The 17,435-nt window shown below is 57.1% G+C and overlaps 2 protein-coding genes across 6 annotated transcripts; one reads left to right on the plus strand and one right to left on the minus strand.

The window, feature by feature from the left end:
* Positions 1–1,581: 1,581 nt before the first annotated feature.
* LOC117004223 (neuritin-like) lies at positions 1,582–13,108 on the minus strand. 3 transcript variants are annotated; one of them, XM_042779799.1, is made up of 5 exons: positions 12,685–13,108; positions 7,986–8,063; positions 5,911–7,866; positions 5,086–5,233; positions 1,582–2,626 (listed from the first exon to the last, which is right to left on the minus strand). In XM_042779799.1, exons 3-5 carry the CDS (start codon positions 6,143–6,145, stop codon positions 2,401–2,403), a joined length of 609 nt encoding a protein of 202 aa, XP_042635733.1. In that variant the 5' UTR covers positions 6,146–7,866; positions 7,986–8,063; positions 12,685–13,108; the 3' UTR covers positions 1,582–2,400. The 3 variants fall into 3 exon arrangements, with proteins under 3 accessions (XP_042635733.1, XP_032930725.1, XP_032930726.1); XM_033074834.2 differs by having other exon boundaries at positions 5,911–6,929; positions 7,728–8,063; XM_033074835.1 differs by lacking the exons at positions 5,911–7,866; positions 7,986–8,063; positions 12,685–13,108 and adding an exon at positions 5,560–5,634.
* Positions 9,116–16,596, plus strand: DBNDD2 (dysbindin domain containing 2). 3 transcript variants are annotated; one of them, XM_033074837.2, is made up of 4 exons: positions 9,116–9,307; positions 14,528–14,686; positions 15,132–15,275; positions 16,003–16,596. In XM_033074837.2, the coding sequence occupies exons 2-4, from the start codon at positions 14,533–14,535 to the stop codon at positions 16,209–16,211; spliced, it is 507 nt and encodes a 168-aa protein (XP_032930728.1). In that variant the 5' UTR covers positions 9,116–9,307; positions 14,528–14,532; the 3' UTR covers positions 16,212–16,596. The 3 variants fall into 3 exon arrangements, with proteins under 3 accessions (XP_032930728.1, XP_032930727.1, XP_042635734.1); XM_033074836.1 differs by lacking the exon at positions 9,116–9,307 and adding an exon at positions 9,643–9,882; XM_042779800.1 differs by lacking the exon at positions 9,116–9,307 and adding an exon at positions 13,163–13,239.
* The last annotated feature ends 839 nt before the right edge of the window (positions 16,597–17,435 follow it).

A 17,435-nucleotide genomic window follows, 5' to 3' on the forward strand; every position in this document is an offset into this window, starting at 1 on the left:
CAGAGCTGCCAGCTTTGTTCCCTTGTAACAACAAAGGTGAAGACTTTGCACTAAGTAATACTTAACACATTTCTTTTTGAATACACAAGATATGCTGCAACCACTTTGACAGCTTCCCTGGGGGGGTGAAATCTGGGGACGGCTTTGTATCTGGAGAAACTTGCAGAAAAGCCATGAGAAGATTCCTTGACAAATGGGGCTTTAACACTGAGGCTGCAGGACATCCCAGGAGCTGCACTGCATCAGCATGAAGTGTGCTGTAGGATCAGAAATCTTTCTGAAAGGCTGCTGACTGCCTAGGAGAAATGAATCTGTGTATCACTTTTTTTTTAAAGGACTTGTACTGTAATTGTCCTAGTCATAGAGGAAGTTCTGCTAAAAATGAAATACTGATTGAGGAAACTCATCACTCCCATACTGTGAGACCTAGTTTTCTCTCACATGCTTTCAGTCAGATTTAGAAGCACCTTTGGCTTTAAAAAAAATCTGCTCCCCATACCAGAACAGTGGCAGATGGTCTTTGTTTCTTAATGAATCTTTGGGGCTTTTTTGTGTGCAATAGTTGAGGGATTTGCTTCCAGGGAAGATATGTCCCAAGACCCGCTCTTCTCAGAGACAGTGGCAGTCAACCATTTGCATCCATGGTTTTGCAAAAAGATTTCTTGTAGATCTGATAATTTTACCTTCCCTTTCCCCAAAGCTGTTTCAACATCAACAATTTTAAGAGAAGAATTGCCAAATTAAAGAAAAGGCAAGGGTTGTGGGATTTTATGGGGCTGTGCTTACTTATTTTCCTAAAGGTATTAAACAGCTGTTCTAAATAAAGAACAGGTACAGGATTTGGAGCCAAAATAGTCCAGTCTTGGTTGCTGTGATTCTCCCCTTTCAGCTTTCCCCAGCCACAAGAGGTAACAGGGGAGGGGGGAACAGGATCAAACAGCAAACAGTGCTGTTGGTTTGGAGTAAGAAGAAAATGAAGCACCTGAGTGGTTCACTCCAGATTTTACCATGCTCTGATTTACCCTTTCTCCACTGCTCACCCTAAGGCTTTGTGCCCCAGATGCTGAGTACTGAATACATAAGTAACAACTTGTGCACTGAAGGGCTGTCTGAACACCAGCTGCTCTACCCTGGCTTATTTCTTGGAATTTGCTCCAATTTCTTCATTATCTCCTGCTGCTGCTGCAGAGGCAGAGTGCTGATAGAGAATGTAAGAGGAAGAACACGTGAATGCCAGAGGAAAGCAGCATGACCCAACACCACTGTTGGGAAAAAGATCCTTTGCTCTAGAAGCTTGCCCACTGCCTGGAATGCATCTAGTGGGATCTTTGGAGTTGGCAGGGCCCTGGTTTCCCTGCTCACGCTGTGAGTACACATCCCATGGCCCTGTGCAGCCAGGCAGGGCACAGAGATCCATCAGCATCCTGAAAACACTGACTGCCTTGGGCTAACAAGAGTATTGTTGTGTTTCTCCAACACACACAGAAATCACTAGCACACACCTCTCTGTTCCAATTACTTCCATGCTTGTACTGAAGCTGCAAAACTATGAGCCATAAAGGAGACAAAAGGAGACTGTGCTGTTGAGCAAGAGCCAAGACAAATAACTTCTGCCATGCTGTTGGCTCTACAACAAACTTTAATTCTCTGGAATTACACACTTCTACCCACAGCTGCTTACAGGTACCTTGGGAAAAGCTTTAAAGCAGAGAGTTGCTATAAATCCCTTTTGTCCTCCTAGCTTGATACCCCCTCTCCCCCAGATATTTTTCACCTCTGTCCTTAGAAAAGGGATTTACACATAACACAGAAGTTACTCAGGAATTCAGATGTGTGCAAGAAGTCATGCAACTGTGATTATTGTTCAGCAGGGGTTTTACCATATCCTTGAAAAAAGGTCAGTACAGGGCAGTAAGGTTTCCTTCCAGCCTGTGACAGGACAGACACCATCCCCTTCACCTCATGGAGCAATGGGAAAAGTACCCATCTTGTTTTGAGTGCCCAAATCAAAACCATGGAGAGTTGATCTGGTGGAAAGTGTCAGCACAGTAAACAGGTTTCTTTCCAGTTGCTGTAGAAGAGTGCAGAAGTGTCCAGCATTTTCCCAGAATTTGTCATTTCTCCCCAAATCCTGTGCCCTGTATTTACAAGTTCCCAAATATCCCAACAGCCACATCTGTGCCTGTGCTTTGAGGCAGAAGGGGACAGGAATTATTCCAAATTACAGAGAAATTTCAATACCCTGGAGATGCTGCCGAGCTCTTCCATGTCTCACAGGTGCAGGATGGAGCTGGGAATTTCTGAGCTCCACACAGTGTATTCCTCAAAGGTTTGGAAAACTGATCTGAAGGATGTCACAGCACACACTGCCATCACTTTTGCTGGGATACTCAGCTCAGTCTATAAGTTCAGCCAGGTGACGATGAGGGGGATGCTGAGGATGGAAATGTTGGGAACGTGGCTCCAGGCAAAGCTTTGGGCCATGCTGGGGCTGCAGAGGTCGAACAAGCTGCCTTGAAATTTGGTTTTTCGGGACTCCCTTCTCAGCATCTCCCAGACAGCTGCTGCTTCCTTCTGGCACTCCCAGAGCACCGTCAGGGCACAGGTGTGGAATTCATCCCAATACCTGCAGCCAGGGAGACACCACACTGTCAGTCCCTTTGCACTCCCACAGCGCTGGGTGCCAGGCAGAGCCTTGCTGCCCTGAGCCTGCCCTCTGAGCAGCAACACCCCTTGTGTTCTGCACAAGTTGCTTAGATTATTCATCCCCTCCATCATCTGCAAGAGCATCTTGGCTAAAACTCCATACTCAAAACACTGAAATTATTTATTCCTTTTCCCCCCCCTTTTCTCTTGAAGTCAATAAAATCCATTATTTTCCATCAACAAATGTTTCCCTGAGTATCTCACACAGGCTGCAAACAAAGGCCCAGTACATCTCATTCATCACTTTCTCAGAGCTTTCTCCAAGCAGAGTCAAGGGCAAATGGAAGCACAAAGCACGGAGAAGGACAAGAGCTCCCACAAGCTGTCACAACTTTTCCTGAGGTACAGGCAGGGGCAGGAGGAGTTATTCACTGTGTTCTCATTAGAATCATCTCCATTTATCTGCTGGGTATTACTTTCACAAGTAGAAGCTGTTTAGTGGAAGGAGGCTTTTGAGGAGTACCAGAGGGAAAAGACAAAACAGACAAAGCTAACCCGTGGTGCTGCAGAAATAAAGCAGGAGCTGCTCTGGTGTCTGGTCCCACATGGGCTGGGCACCATGCCCAGCTCCCTGCAAGCTGGAAGACAGGAGTCTGGAGGACAGGAGCAATTGCTCTGACACCTTCCCTGTGTCTGCCAGCACACCAGGCCACCCATCAGGAAGGGGATGCAGCCCAGCTGGCTGAGAGGGGACTCTGTGCACCCCAAAAGGACAGCACTGTGCTGTGTGAGTGCACTGTGCTGGAGATGACACTTTGTGCAGGCAGGCAAACTTGAGCACTCTGCTTACTTAGACTGGGGGCTTACGTCAGAACGCCAGCTGTGAGGGAGTTCATTAAACTGAGTCACTGTGGCAGAATAAACGTCCTCAGATAATGAGAAAAGCTGGTGCCAACCCTGGCAACCTCCAGTGCTTGCTCCCAGTCTGCAGCAGCTGGCAGCTCTGACAGGTAAGAGTTAAACCTGACCCATGTCTTCAGGCAAGACAAGCTGGGGAAGGTGAAGGGGAATGGCAACTCCAGCCTGGATCTGCTTTCACCCTTCACAGCCCCCATCTGCTCAGGCAGGCAGGCTGCTGGCAAGCACCTTGCCCAGCTCTGGGGCAGTGCTGCACACCGAGCTGAGACACCACCAGCCACCACAGCACTCCTGGCTCCCTGTCCATCCCTCACCCATCCCCCTGGGAAGGAGACCATGGCACCAGAAATGCCAAGCAGCAGTGGATAAGGCTGAGCATCAAAGGAAAATAATTCAGAAATGCTTCCTGGAAGCTGGGAAATCATCAGCTTCACACCAGGGAAGATCCCAGGACCTGTTTGGTGATGGTCTGTGCCTCCGAGCTGTAAGAAAAACTCAGCTCACGCATTTCACATGAGCTTCAGCAAAGGAATCGCTCCTCCAGCAGCGGCATGGGCTGGGCTGACTGTTGGGCATTTTTTCTAATACCAAGAAGCCTCCTTTGTAAAAACAAAGAAACCAAAAAGTGTCAATTCTGTCCAAACAGAGAAGTTCCCATTTCAACCCACCCATAGGCAGGCCCCAAAGAGGCTGTTCATCCTGATCCAAGCTATCTCCTGGAGAAGGGGGAACACAGAGCAGGTCACAGCCTGCAGGGTGCTTTCCAGCAGCTCAGAAATCGTGACCCCAGGGCACTCAGCCCTCCACCTTGCTCTGCCAGGTTTCCACCGCCTCCAGGCTCATGGGTTTTCCCTTCATTGCTGTCTGTATTTCCTTCTAACTCCTGTTCACTCCCCACAGCTCGCTCTGGAGACACAAAGCTGCCTCCACTTGCCTCTGCAAACATTTTACATCCACCTTGCAGCTTCTGCTCGTCTGCTTTTTAAGTGGACCTTCCCCCAAATCTGCCCAACATCACCCCTCATTACCCAGCTCTTCTTAAAATTAACATCCTCCCAAATATCATCTTCTCAGGGCATCGCTACAAACTCGGGCAAACCAGAGCTGGGACAAATCCAAGCCTGGAGGATGAAGGGTCTAGTCAGGGAGGGAGAAAGCTTGTTTAGGGCAGCACGTGGCACTGGGACAGAGCACTGCCTGAAACCTGAGCTCCAGGGGAGATTTGCTGGGGTGCAGAGCGGGTCAGGTCCCTCCAGCCCCGCTCCTCCTGGCTGCAGGCATGCAGGGTCTGATGGGACCAGTGCTGGGGGCTGGAGCTGCTGCCAGGGACCAGGGACACAAAGTCCAATGGGAGACTGGTCAGAGATGGATGGATGGATGGATAAAAGAAGCTCACTGAGTCTATCTGAAACCGGGGCGAGGTCTGGAGCACACGTGTGTGTGCAGGCAGGGGACTCGGGGGACAGGAGACTTCAGAGAGCGGCAGTGCCAGCAGCCAGGCTGGCCACGCACCGTACTCACCTGCAGACTCGGTGCAGCCCCTGCAGCTCGATGCCCTCCTCCTCCTCGTACGTGGCCATGCTGTCCCCCAGCTTGAGGACGCAGTCCGAGAGGCCCCGGTAAGCGTCGGCGCAGGCGGGTCCGGCTGCCAGCAGCCCGGCCAGGTGCCCTGCCAGCACCGGGGGGAGAGGTGAGCACCGGCCCCTGTGCGGACAGAGCCCACCCCCGCCCGGGGTGCCCCTGCTCGGCCAGCGCCCCTTCCACGCAGAACAGCCCGGAGCCCCCGCCGCCCCCCGGCTGTGCCCGGCGTTGTCGGGGTCTGCGGTCTGGACACCGGCACCCCCAGCCCAGCGCAGGGGACAGTGACCGGCGGGGGGACCCGGACCAAGGGGGAGAGAGAGGGAGGGAAGGAAGGAGGGGACACCTGATCGCATCGCCCCCTTCCCCCGGACACCCCCGACACCCCCCGGTCCCCCCGCCCCGAAACCCCCTCACCCAGGGCGAGGAGCAGCACGGCCGGGCCCCGGCGCTGCCCCATCCCTCCGCCGGGCTCGGGCTGCAGCCCCGCTCCCGCTGCCGGTGCCCGCAGCACCGGGGCCGGCAGCGCTCCCCTCCCCGCCTCCGTGGGGAGGGCACCCGTCCCCAGCCGCCGCTAATGAGCGGCTTCGGCCATAGCTAATTAGGGAGGGGGCTGGGCCGAGGCTAACGAGCGTCCAGGGGCACCCCCAGCCCGTCATCCCGCAGCGCTGGGATCCCGCAGCCCCGCACCTCCCCGCATGGCATCGCACCGGGACTGCCGGCACCGCTGCCCGCACTCTGCATCCACCTCCAGGCACCAGCGCTCACCCGTACCAGCATCCTCACCCCAAAGGCTCCCACCCCCTGCCCACCGCAGCCTCTGCTGCCCACTCCAGGCGTGACACGAGTCGGGGACGTGGGACAGTGCCCGCTGCCAGCAGCAGGATTGCAGGCAGGGCGAGGATCTTTTCACTTGGCTTGAGTCTCTTGAACAGCACAGGAGAACACAATGAAGGACGGGAAGCAAAGCCCGGAGTGTTTGAAGGGTCAAAGCTTTAAACATCAGCACCTACAACTCTAAAACCTTCTGCCCAGACCCTGGCTCCAGCAGTTCCCAAGGCTGCACGGTCATTGTGCCATCAATTGGGGTTTTTCATGTCTGTGGCCTGATCCCAGCTCTCACTCCAGGAATCCCTTTGGCTCCAGCAAGAAGGGGAACAGAAAGTTTCCTGCCCTCTTTGGCAGCATTGCTGTGGAGGCTGGTCATGTCAGACCCCCCTCTTTGCTGGTGACAGCTTTGCTCTTGGGGACACTGCTCTGCCCCAGCCCATGAACACGACTAGTACCAGGACCTTCATAAGTGGGACCCCTCTGTGCGTGGGTACCCTCATCCCTGGGGCAGCTGCACCACCACACCCAGGCACCTCCAGCCACAGGAACCCAGAGCAATTGGAAACCACAACTCTGCAAACACTGCATGTACCCAAATCGAATGCAAAAAGAGCTGGGGTGAGAAAACCAAACACTATTTCTTTACAAAAAATCAACAGAAACAATGAACTACAACATTTATTTACAGAAGAGTGCCACGTGCTGCATCTTCATCAGTCCTGGAAGAAAAGCAAGCAGTATGGTCATTCCAGCCAGGCTGTGACTGATGCATGTTCCATTTGCCACCAGCCTGGGACGTGCAGGAGAGACCCTGGCCCAGAGGTGTCACCACATTCCCACAGCTACCTGCAGGGACAAGCCATCCCCAAGGGCTCTTCCCAAGAACCCGCACAATGCCCCAGGACACAGGGCTGATCCATGGCACTAAGGGCAAAGTCTGTGCAGAACAGCTCAGCCTGTAAAGAAGTGGGATATGATGAAGAGGAAATTCCTCTGGGACAGGCACCCTCTACCAGCCCTGCCTGCTCCTCCTTTGGCCGAGGTTGGTGTCCTGCTGCCCGCACACAAACTCCCAGCTCTACCTGCTCCCGTGCCAGCAGCTGGCAAGCAGGGATGTCTGGCATGGGGACATGACACCCCCGGGGCTGGGCAGGAGCCTCCCCCAGCACCACACAGGGACTGTTGGCACTGGGACAGGGGTCCTTCCCTCGGGACAGGGCATGGCCAAGGAATCGGCTGGCTCCAGGCATGGAGTGGTGCTGCAAACCCCATCCAGGCTACCCCCACCTCGCCTCGCCTGCGGAGATTCTCATTTCTCGGCAGCCACATTCCTTTGAGGGTGTTTATGGCTTTTCTGTCTCCCCGCTGTCCCAGGCTAAAATCGCCCCTTTTAAGGGAGCCACAGGACCACGGGTTGCTGGAGCTTTGCCGGCTGCAGGCTGCTCCTTTGCAAAATATCGTCTCATTTACTGGAAAAGCACCCTTGCCTTGCCTTGTTTTCTCTCTTGACTCCACAATTTTCTGATGGAGTCAAGCTGCAGCTAACTCCCAGCCCCATCCACGCATGTCTCCCAGAGAATACGATGTATTTTCACCAAGTGATTCACCTGTGCCTGGAACTGGTTTGCCTTTCCCTTAGCTGCCGATTCCTCCCCAGCTCCATCCTCACCCCGCAGCTCCCTGACTCACCTCCCAAACCTCTAATAAACGGGAAAAACCTGAGCAGGAAGGGCAGGAGGAGCAAGTCACCTTACATTTTCTCACAGTGACAGGGGCACTTTGATGCTGCCCCCCCTGCGGTCTTTTGGCAGGAGCTGGACTCCGTGTCGTGGAGAGAAGAGGTGACATTCCACCCTGGGCTCGTGACCTGGGCATTTGCGGTAAGGGCGAGGGCTGTTGACACAAGACAGGGCTGCGAGCCTGCACTGGAGGCACAAAGGAGGCAGGGATGCTGCGGCAGCCGAGACAGACCCTGTAGGTTTCTGGCAAGACTTATTCTTAGGGCTCCGTACCAGAAGTGGAGACTCTTCACTGACTCCAGCGTCACTTCTGTCCCCTCTCACCTTTTGGCCCGGGGCAGGCACGCTTTGCTACGAGTAAAAAAAAAATCATTATGTAGAGCTGGCTTGCCTGCAATGGTTTAATTGGAATAAAATGTGTGCCCCGCTGAGCGGCACGGCTTGTGCTGAAGAGCCAGGATGAGTCAGGCTCGGTGCCGATGATATCAGTGCTTTTCCAACGCCCTCCCGGCAAGGCAGGATGAAGGGGCCACGACAGCGAGGGGCCTGGGAACGTGTCACCCTGCACGGGCAGCACCCACATGTGCCGTCCCCGCAGCGGGGATTCGGGATGCAGCGAGCTCTGGGGACCTCGGGGTGCTCCGGAAACTCGTGTGCGCACAAACAGCCTCCACGCCTCGCAGCAGCGGCTGGTGCCAAAAGACACAGACGTGTCACATAGCGGAGACCTGAGCTAATCCCCGGCCCTGCCTCCTCGCCCCTCCACCGGCAGGGCAGGGGGCAGCAGGGACGGTGCCGGGCTGATGCTGCCCGGTGGCCACACGGAGCTCTGAACAAGCCAGAGCCGGCAGGTACCCAGCAGAGATTCGGTCATGCAGCTGCTCAGCCCCCAGCCGTGCTACACCAGCCTGGTGCCCCCAAACTGCAGTGCTGGCATCCCACGCTGCAAACATCAGGCAGGAAGGACTGGGAGTGCTTATGGATAGGGATAAACATTTACGTGGACAAAATTCAAAACCACCGTGAAAGCTGAAGGGTGCAGGCTCCGGGTACCCAGTACAAAGCCGGTTTTCGGCAGCAGGAGGTCCCAGGAGACATAGGGGGGACAGCAAAGCAACAGTAGCCAAAATAGAGCTGGGACACAAACAATACCCAAAAGTTATCTTTTGTTATGCAGACAGTGAGAGGAACACCCTGAGGACGGGACGGGCGGGACACACCACAGACACTGGAAACTCCCTGCCAGCTACAGCAAAGGGCACAGTGGATGTCCCCCATTCCGGCTTGGCAGTGACCAGGCTTCGGGCAGAGCTGGCGCTGGGCACGGCGAGGCACTGACTCACCCTGCTGAGACACAGGAAGGAGGCGGCGGCCAAGTCCTTGGCTCTGCCAAGGAACAGCCCTGATGTGGAGGGCTGGACGTGGGAGAAAGCACCCCAGAGTGGGGTCTGCTGGGGATAAGGGTCTCATAAGGCCAGGAGTGAGACGGGGAGGGCCCATCAATGATATGATATATATCATGCTGTCCTCTCTCCCGCGGGAATGCGTGAGCTGGGCGTTTTGAGAAGATAGCAAAGAAAAAGCAAGCGTGAATGGTAACTGATCTCCTCGCCCAGGCAGAGCCCCTCCCTCCCCCGATTCCCCCTGCCCACCTCCTGCCACGGGGGGCACAGCTCCTGCCGGGGCAGGGCACCCGCAGCCCACCACTGCGGGCTCTGATCTCTGCCTGGGGTGGCTCCGGTGGGGAGGGACCCTCTGCGGGGAGCCTTCCTCGGGGCCAGGGACCCTGCATGGGGGCACTCCGTGGGTCCCGGAACCGCAGAGGAGCGGGTACCGCGCACGGGAACCCTGCTCTCCAAGGAGTCCAGGGACCCTTCACGGGGACCTTCTGCTTCTCCCTGTGACCCCGAGACCCCGGCAGCGGCGGTGCGGGACCCCGGCGGGGCAGCGGCGGGAGGCGCGGCCGCGGTGCGGCGGTGATGGGCGCGCCGGTTCCGCCCCGTGCCGCGCCGAGCGCCGCCCCGCAGCGCGGCTTGGGAGAGCGGTGGCGGCGGGGGGGACCCGCACTGATCCCCGTCCCCCCGCCCGGCCCGGCCCGGCCCGCTCCGGTCCGATCGCAGCAGCCGCATGTCGGGGCCCGGGGCGCAGAGCCGCAGCCGGCGGCTGCCCGGTAAGTGCCGGCCGCGGGGTGGGCTCGGCGGGATGGGAGCGGGGCACCGCACCGGGCGGGCGGGCAGGGCGCGGGTGCCACATCCCCTCCGTGCTCCCCGCAGCGCCCACCTGATGCCCTGGCAAAGCGGCTGTGCCTCACCTGCCGTCCCTGGAGCCTCCAGTCCCGGCCGGCCCCTCGCTGCACCAACCTGCTGCCGGCCCCGCTGCCCGGCTGCTTTAGGGCAGGGGCTGCCCGGAGAGCTCCGTGCCCGGGACGGGATGCTCAGGGAGCGGGGGGATTTGAGGGACACCTGCTTAGGAAGTGGCAGAGCTCGGGAACCTGTTGGGTCACGGGCTTGTTTTGGAGTGGCATCGGCAAGCCCTGAGAGCCCCGTGGCTCCGGGAAGGAGCGGATCCCCCCCGTACCCGCAGGGCTGAGGATGCTGAGCAGAGCAAACTCAGTGGCGAGCAGCGGGGCGAGCGGCACTCGGGGCACCGGGGCTTGTAGAGGAGCAGCGTGCCAGGCACCGTGCCCGGGTCGTGTCTGCCTGCCTCGGGCACCGCGCTGCCCCGTTCTCATGCTTCTCCTCGCGTGAAAGGAAGCAGGGCCCCGCAAATAGCAGGGTCTTATGACACAGCCTCTGCCGGGGAAGAGCTCCGGGCGGCAGGGAAGGATATTTTTAGTGCTGAGACGCAAGGGATTTGGAGATCGCTCGGAGGAGTGCAGGCGATGAAACCACGGCACACACAGGGGTTACGAGGTGCCATGTCCTCTCTCTCCATTCCCCCCCCACCCCCGCTTTTTCCCTTGCCAAAACCACTGCCTCCCTCGCGCTCGCCTGGTGCATTTCCTCTCATCAGGACTACGGCTATTTTTTGCTGTGCTGCAACACGAGGTCAGACGTGCCGATGGAGAACCGTGCAGGGCATTAACACTCAGGCAGCCGGAGCCTGAGCATCCCATCTCTGCATGGCCTGACCCTGTGTGATTCTCTGGGACATTTCCAGCTCCCTCACCAGCTTCTCCCAAGGCTGAAGGAGCTGAAAGCCCTTGGGAGTTATCCTTGTTCCGCAGGGTTTGTGCTGGGGCAGGGTGACAGGGAAAGGCTTTGCCATCTCTGCACAGTCTCCCAGATGATGCTGAGGAGCTGCATCACCCCACACCCATCTCCTCGCAAACCTTCTGGGTGGGGGGGAGGTGCATTCTGGCAGGCTGGGGACAGTGGGACATACTGGACTTCTCTGCAGAAGCAGAGTTAGGGGTTTGGGCTCCAGGAAGGCTCAGGGAGAAGGGCAAAAGCCAGCTTATTCCAGCCTTTCCTTTCATCAGAGAACTGACCCATGCTTGGAGCAACCTCCCACTTTTCAGGACCTTCTTTAAATCCCTCGAAAACTCTGCAAGATATTGCAGAGCTGTGGCCTCAAGACAAGGCCATTCCCATCTTCTCTTGGCCTTGTGCCTTCACTAACAATCCTTCTCCCAACCCAAACACACCCCTCCTATTTACCGGCACAGAGGGGGGTGTGCCGGGATCCCGTTGGCCGTGAGGGACTAAAAGCACATTTCCTCCCAGTGGAAAGGCAGCTGGGTCCGAGTACACCCCGAGCTGGTACTCCCAGCACCCTCCAGCCCTGTCTGGCCCCTGCCCCATCCAAAATGCATCCCATGGGTTGCTCGTCTCCCAAGCCTGCTTTGGCGAAGGTGTGGATGGGAGAGCTGACAGAGCTCTGCCTCTCAGCCAACCTCCCACGCCTTTCCCCACCACAGCGTGGCCACGAGCCCACACAACGCGAGGGGTGTTGGCTCCTCGGTGTGTCCCGGCAGGGCAGAGGACCCTGGGGCCACCGTCCTCACCCCCAGCCCACCCTGTGCCCATCTGCCCGGCAGCAGGTGAGAAGGAAATCCCTGCCTGCCCTTCCTGCGGGGGGATCCTGCCCTGTCCTGCCCGCCCAAACTCTGCACCGGTGTTTGGTCCCAGTTCCTCTCCAAGCTGCGCTGGCGGACGAGCCGTGAGAGCCGGAAGGATCTGAAGGCAGCGGGGCGCTCGGAGCCGCCGCAGCCGCGCTGGGAGGTTCAGCCAGCGGGGCAGAGCCTGGCTCTGAATGCTGATCAGCCTCCAGCCCCTCGGCTGAGCGGGCTGGAGTAATAACCATGACAATAGTAATAAAAGCCAGGCCACCAGCAGGTACCGACAGATCCCCCACGGTGCACAGGGGCCGCATTGTGTGTGCGAACGTGTCCCGCGGTGGGAACATGCCAGCAGGATGAGACAATCCCCTCGACTGACAGCCACGGAGTGTGACCGGCCGTCACATGGGGAAGGGCCGCGGCAGGGAACGCCGCGCTCCTTTATTCCCCCGGCGAGGGTTGCCGAGGGGCAGCCACACTGGCAGGGCTGTTCGCTCCCCCTGGGCTCGGAAGAGCCCTGCGAGGGGGGAAGGCTCCATCCCCGACTCTCACCGCGGTCACGGGTCAGGCAGGGCCAAGCACAGCCCCAGCTGCTGTCTCCCGCTGCCGGCGTTCCTTACATAATGGGATCTCAGTGCTCGTGCCCAACTCCCCGACCAGAGCTCGAAAACAAGTTCATAAACAGGTCCTGCTAATTTCTCCCTCAAGAGAAACCGTGGCGCCCACAGGAATGCTGCCACCAGCAGCCGTCATCACTCTCCCCAAGCACACTTACTCCGAGTATCGGTCACGCGCCGGGGAGAGCATTAACAGCCCAGAGCAGCCACATTCATGGCACTCAGGACAGCACCCGAGAGCATTCTGCTTTATTTTGTATTTGCATTGCAGAAGGATTTGGATACTGGTCCTTACCTCCTCACTGAGGTCCCTTTGGCAAGACGTCCCACGAAGGGCTGATTTGTCACCCTGAATCCCAGAGCCAGCACAGCCTCTGCCCTGAGCCCAGCCTCCCTACAGCTGGAGGCCGATGGGCTCTCCTCGGTGTGGTGAACTGCGGCAGTCTGCCATGGATTCAGCACAGCTGGGCTGGGGAGCACAGCTCTGCCTGGGACAGCCAGCTGCTAAAGGGACACAGCTCCATAATCAGTGCCTTGATCACCCCCTCCTTGTCCCTGGCTCCATTGTGTTGTTGCTATCTGCAGATAGCACAGGGAGGCCGGGGGTTTTTGCTGTACCCCAGCGGCACCGGGCTGCACCCACCTGGTGTTTGCTTTCCCGGGAGGAAAGGTTCACTGGCATCACCATCCTGGGCCCTGCACTGAGCCTCGCACCAGAGCAGGCACCAGGGCTTTGGTCAGACATACCAGGGGAAAGACCCCTGCAGGCAGCCTGGACGGCTGCCCCAGGCATTGCAGGAAGACGCTGAGCAGCCAGAGGAGGACCAGAGCCTCTTCCAGAGAGTTCGTGGTGAGTCGCCCTGAGTCACGGTGCATCCCCACGTGGTGCTGCCAGCACAGCCCAGCCCTTGGGGCAGGCACCTGCAGATGATGGGGTTTCACTGAAGGATGCCCTAGAAACGGGATGCAGAGAAGCATCTGGAAGAGCTCTCAGGAAGGTGTGATATTGATCTCCATGACATCTCATGACTTTTCTCCTATATGGCTCCTGTGCTGCTCCGTGCTGCTGGCAGCCACCTCCCCTGCTGCCCTTGCCCCTGCCCCTGTTCCTGCCAGACAGGGTGGGGATGCTGCTCCCTCTATTCTCTCCACCCCAGCCTGAAGGAGCAGAGGGTTTGGGCTGTGCTCAGGCACAGCACAGGATGTTTGTTTGGTTTCCTTGGTTATTACATTGCCTGCTCCAATAATCACATTTTCCTTGTGCTGGTTGGGCCAAGTGCAGCAGAGAGGAAATGTGGAATGGCTGAGGTCAAACACCAGCCTGGGAACAGCTGGGGCCACCAGCCACAGCCTCTCTGTGCCACTTGGGTCCTTGCTATTCTGGGTATCCAGCCCAAAAGGAAGTTACCAAGACCATAGATGCAGCAACAAGCTCCTTCAACAACAGCCCATGGGCTCTCATCACTCCCTCCCATGAGCTGGGGACAGGCACCGACGGTGAACTACGCGAGGAATTACAGGAATGAAAATGTTTGTGCAGGCAGAAGCCAAGCTGGCTGCGAGCAGGGATGTGAGCGGGAGCCTGCGAGCGTGGGCGCGGCTGCATTTACAGCAACGGTGGTGGTGGGGGTGTGCACAGGCAGGGCTGTGCACGGGCAGGGGTGACAGGGTTACCGCTTCCTTTTACTCCTTATACATCCTTCAGCCCAGAAAGCCTGGAGCACTAAGGCCAGCTGTTGACCCTGGGAGCTCCCCTGCTCGTTAGCATTCACAGACAGCCCTCTGTTAGGTAGCAGGGAAACTGAAACTTGAACGTGTGCAAACCTCGGTTGATCTCAGACCAGCTCCCTTTGCCCCTTGATAATTCCTTCAGCAGTTGTGAGCACAGCATATGAGCTCCCCATTCCTGGCTGCCCTGCACTCCAGGGGAGGGATCTGAGGCTCCAGCACAGCAAGTGCTGGTGACGCTGCTGTTCTGGTGTGTAACATCTATCCATGGTGACTAAATCAATGTGTGCTGGTAAAGCAGAGCAGAAGGAACCACCAACCATCCAGCACAACCATGCAGTGTGAGCTGGGACAGGCAGAAGGGCTCAGACAGCCCTGCCTGGTCCGACTCCCCTCCTTTTTCTCCCCAGCTGACATGGAGCAGGCCCAGCGGAACCTGGATGCAGAGCAAGTGCAGCAGCAGCAGCAGCTGAAGCTACGGGACAGGCAGAAGTTCTTTGAGGAGGTTTTCCAGCATGATGTGGATTTCTTCTTCCCAATGTCTCACCTGCAGATAGAGCACCGGAGACGTACGTGCTGTGGGCACCAGCACAGGGCTGGGGGTGTATCAGGGGACAATGACACAGGGGTTAGAGATTGCTGGGACATTCCCAGTTCAAATAGACATGCACATCCTGAATCATGATGGGACCACACTGGCTGTGTGTGGGTGTGCTGTGGATTACTCACACACTTTAACTGAAGGCACATGGGTATCCAGGCTGGCACCTTGTAGAGTCTGGCTTTGGGCAGGCTGCATTTTGGAGCAGGGACAAGGACTGCAGTGACACAGCAGGGGCTTCCAGAGGGATGTTTTAAGGAATCATGATTTTCCTAGGACCTCTTACCAGCAAGAGGAATTCAGTTCCTTGTGTCAAGGCTGGTCTGCCACCTCAGGGTCCTGTCTGCACAGAACTGATGGTGCCTTTTGCCTGGCACTATCACTCACCTTTTTGCTGGCCTCTCTCTCTGCAGCCCCCTTAGGCAGCATTTCCTCCATGGAGGTGAACGTGGACATGCTGGAACAGATGGACGTGCTGGACCTGTCAGACCAGGACACTGTGGATGTGTTTCTGGGCTGTGGGACAGAGGAGAGCAGCATTGCTGGATCTCTGCCAGGTATGTGCAGTCCCAAGCCCTTGTGGGCCAGGCTGGAAGCCCTTCCTGCCCCCAGTGCCCACACTGACTCATTGCTCAGCCCCAGCCACCCTGTGGGCAGATCCACACCTACCCAAAGGCAGACATTGGTGCTGGCTCTCTGAAGTCGGAGGGACCTCATACTGGGCTGTTCCACATCAGTATCCACCTCCACAGCTCAGACATACAGACCCCTGTAAATACATTATGCTGCAGAAGACAGAAGAGCCCAGGCACTTTCAGAGTCCGTGAGTCAAATTCCCTTGTCCCAATGCTTCTCTGGAGCAGCCAGTGCCCAGGACCCCATCATGCTGCAGAGCTCATTGTGCTGAGCAGGAAGGCTGCAGAACCTCCTTCAGGGAGGGTCTGCAGGGAAAGCATGGGGTGCCAGCACATTCCTCCCGACTCTCACACTGTAGTGAGGTCAAACCAAAAGTCTCCCTGCCTGCTGCAGCCAACAGCCTCACGCAGCATGGCTCTGAGCCGTGTTTCAGGCAAGATGGAAGAGGCTTCACTGCCAAAACTGGGAAGGAATGTGCAGCAACGGCCGTGAGCCAAGCCAGGGGTGTGAGATGGGGAATGGCTGGAGTAGCCACATGAGGAGCAGTCAGGAATGCACAGCCCACTGAGGAGTGAGTCTTGGAGGGGCCATCCATGAAGCTTAGGCAGCAAAAAGCCTTTTTCATTCTCATACTGCTCTTTTCTCCAGGGGCAGATGCCAGCCAGTGCTCAGAGGAGATCACCCTGCAAGTGCCCAATGCAGCTGAGAGCAAGTCTCGCATTTCCTCCACGTCCTCTGCCTCCACGGATCTGAACAGCCTGGACACCAGCGAGGAGGGGGCTGAGACCCCCGTGGTGCAGTCGGATGAGGAGGACCTGCAGGAGGACAGTCCCAAAGAGCAGGTGGTGAGAAGCTAGCAGCCAGCTTTGCCCTGCTCCCAGCCTCCTCTGTACGGACTTGCCAGCCCAGAAGGAAAGCTGCTGGTGCTCAGTTAACCCCGTCCTGGACTGCTGCCCTGCCAGAGGGGAGAGATGGTTTTCCCCTCCTCTCCCTCCACGTGCTCTCCTGGCAGCCAGAGGAGAAGGAAAGGGGTATTGTAAGCTCCCAAAATTAACTCTTCAGGCTTTGCTGCTAACACTCCCTGCTTCACTTCCCACCCTCCCTAAAATGCTCAGCATCCCACAGCCCCACCATCCCCAGAAAGCCATCCCTTAGGATCTCAGTTCCCCCTGCCCTACTGACAAAGGTTCTGGCCAGACGAGCACTTAACGACGGCACAGAGAAATACACTGATCTAACCAAGCAGTGGGTGTGTGTGTCATTGGGAGAAAACAGCATGGGGGATGAGGGTTCACAGTGGACTGCAGGATGGAGAGCAATGCAAAGCCAGTCATTGTGCCATGCAGGAGCAAATGGAGCCTCCTGTTGCACAGCCCAGGGATGGTTCCTGTGCCCAGGGCAGGAACAGACAGCACAGGCAGAGAAGGGCTCTTGGTACAGCAGGTCACGATGGTGAGCAACTCAGGTACAGACACAGCTGGCCTGAGCAGGGCTGAGATGTTTGAGACATGGAACCACCAGCCATGAGCACAGTGGGGACTTCCCACACAAATGGGCTGAGCAGAGAACAGCAGCAGCTGCTCCCCCAGTGCTGCTCCACAGGAGTGAAGGAAGCACCACCAGCATGAGGCCACTTTACAGCCCACTGGGCTTGGTCCCTGCAGGCCAGGCCAAGAGGAGCTGGGCACAAAGCTGGCCACAGGCCCCTTGCCACCATCAGTGGCTGCAGGCCAGGAAAGTGCTGTCCCTGTCCCTGCCTCAGCACAAGTGTGGTCACCACAGGGAAAGGATTGTGAGAAATTCACATGGAGAAATTCTGTTGTGAGATAAACAACAGAAGCCAGGGAATGCTCCTCATTCTGGCTGCTTCCCAGGGGGTGTTGAGACATTACTGCACACTTCCTGTGTCAACCAACAGGGACACAGGACCAGCGCGAGTGTCCCATATCCAAGCACAGCATAAATGTGCTGCATGTGCTGCCTTAGGCTGGCAAATTGATCAACAAAAAGGGCCAGGCCTCGTGACTTTTCAGGGAGCACAGGGAGTTCCCTACTTAGGTGTAGGGTAATTAACAGCTCTG

The sequence above is a fragment of the Catharus ustulatus genome, chromosome 17, assembly GCF_009819885.2.
Source record: "Catharus ustulatus isolate bCatUst1 chromosome 17, bCatUst1.pri.v2, whole genome shotgun sequence".
Taxonomy (NCBI): Eukaryota; Metazoa; Chordata; class Aves; order Passeriformes; family Turdidae; genus Catharus; species Catharus ustulatus.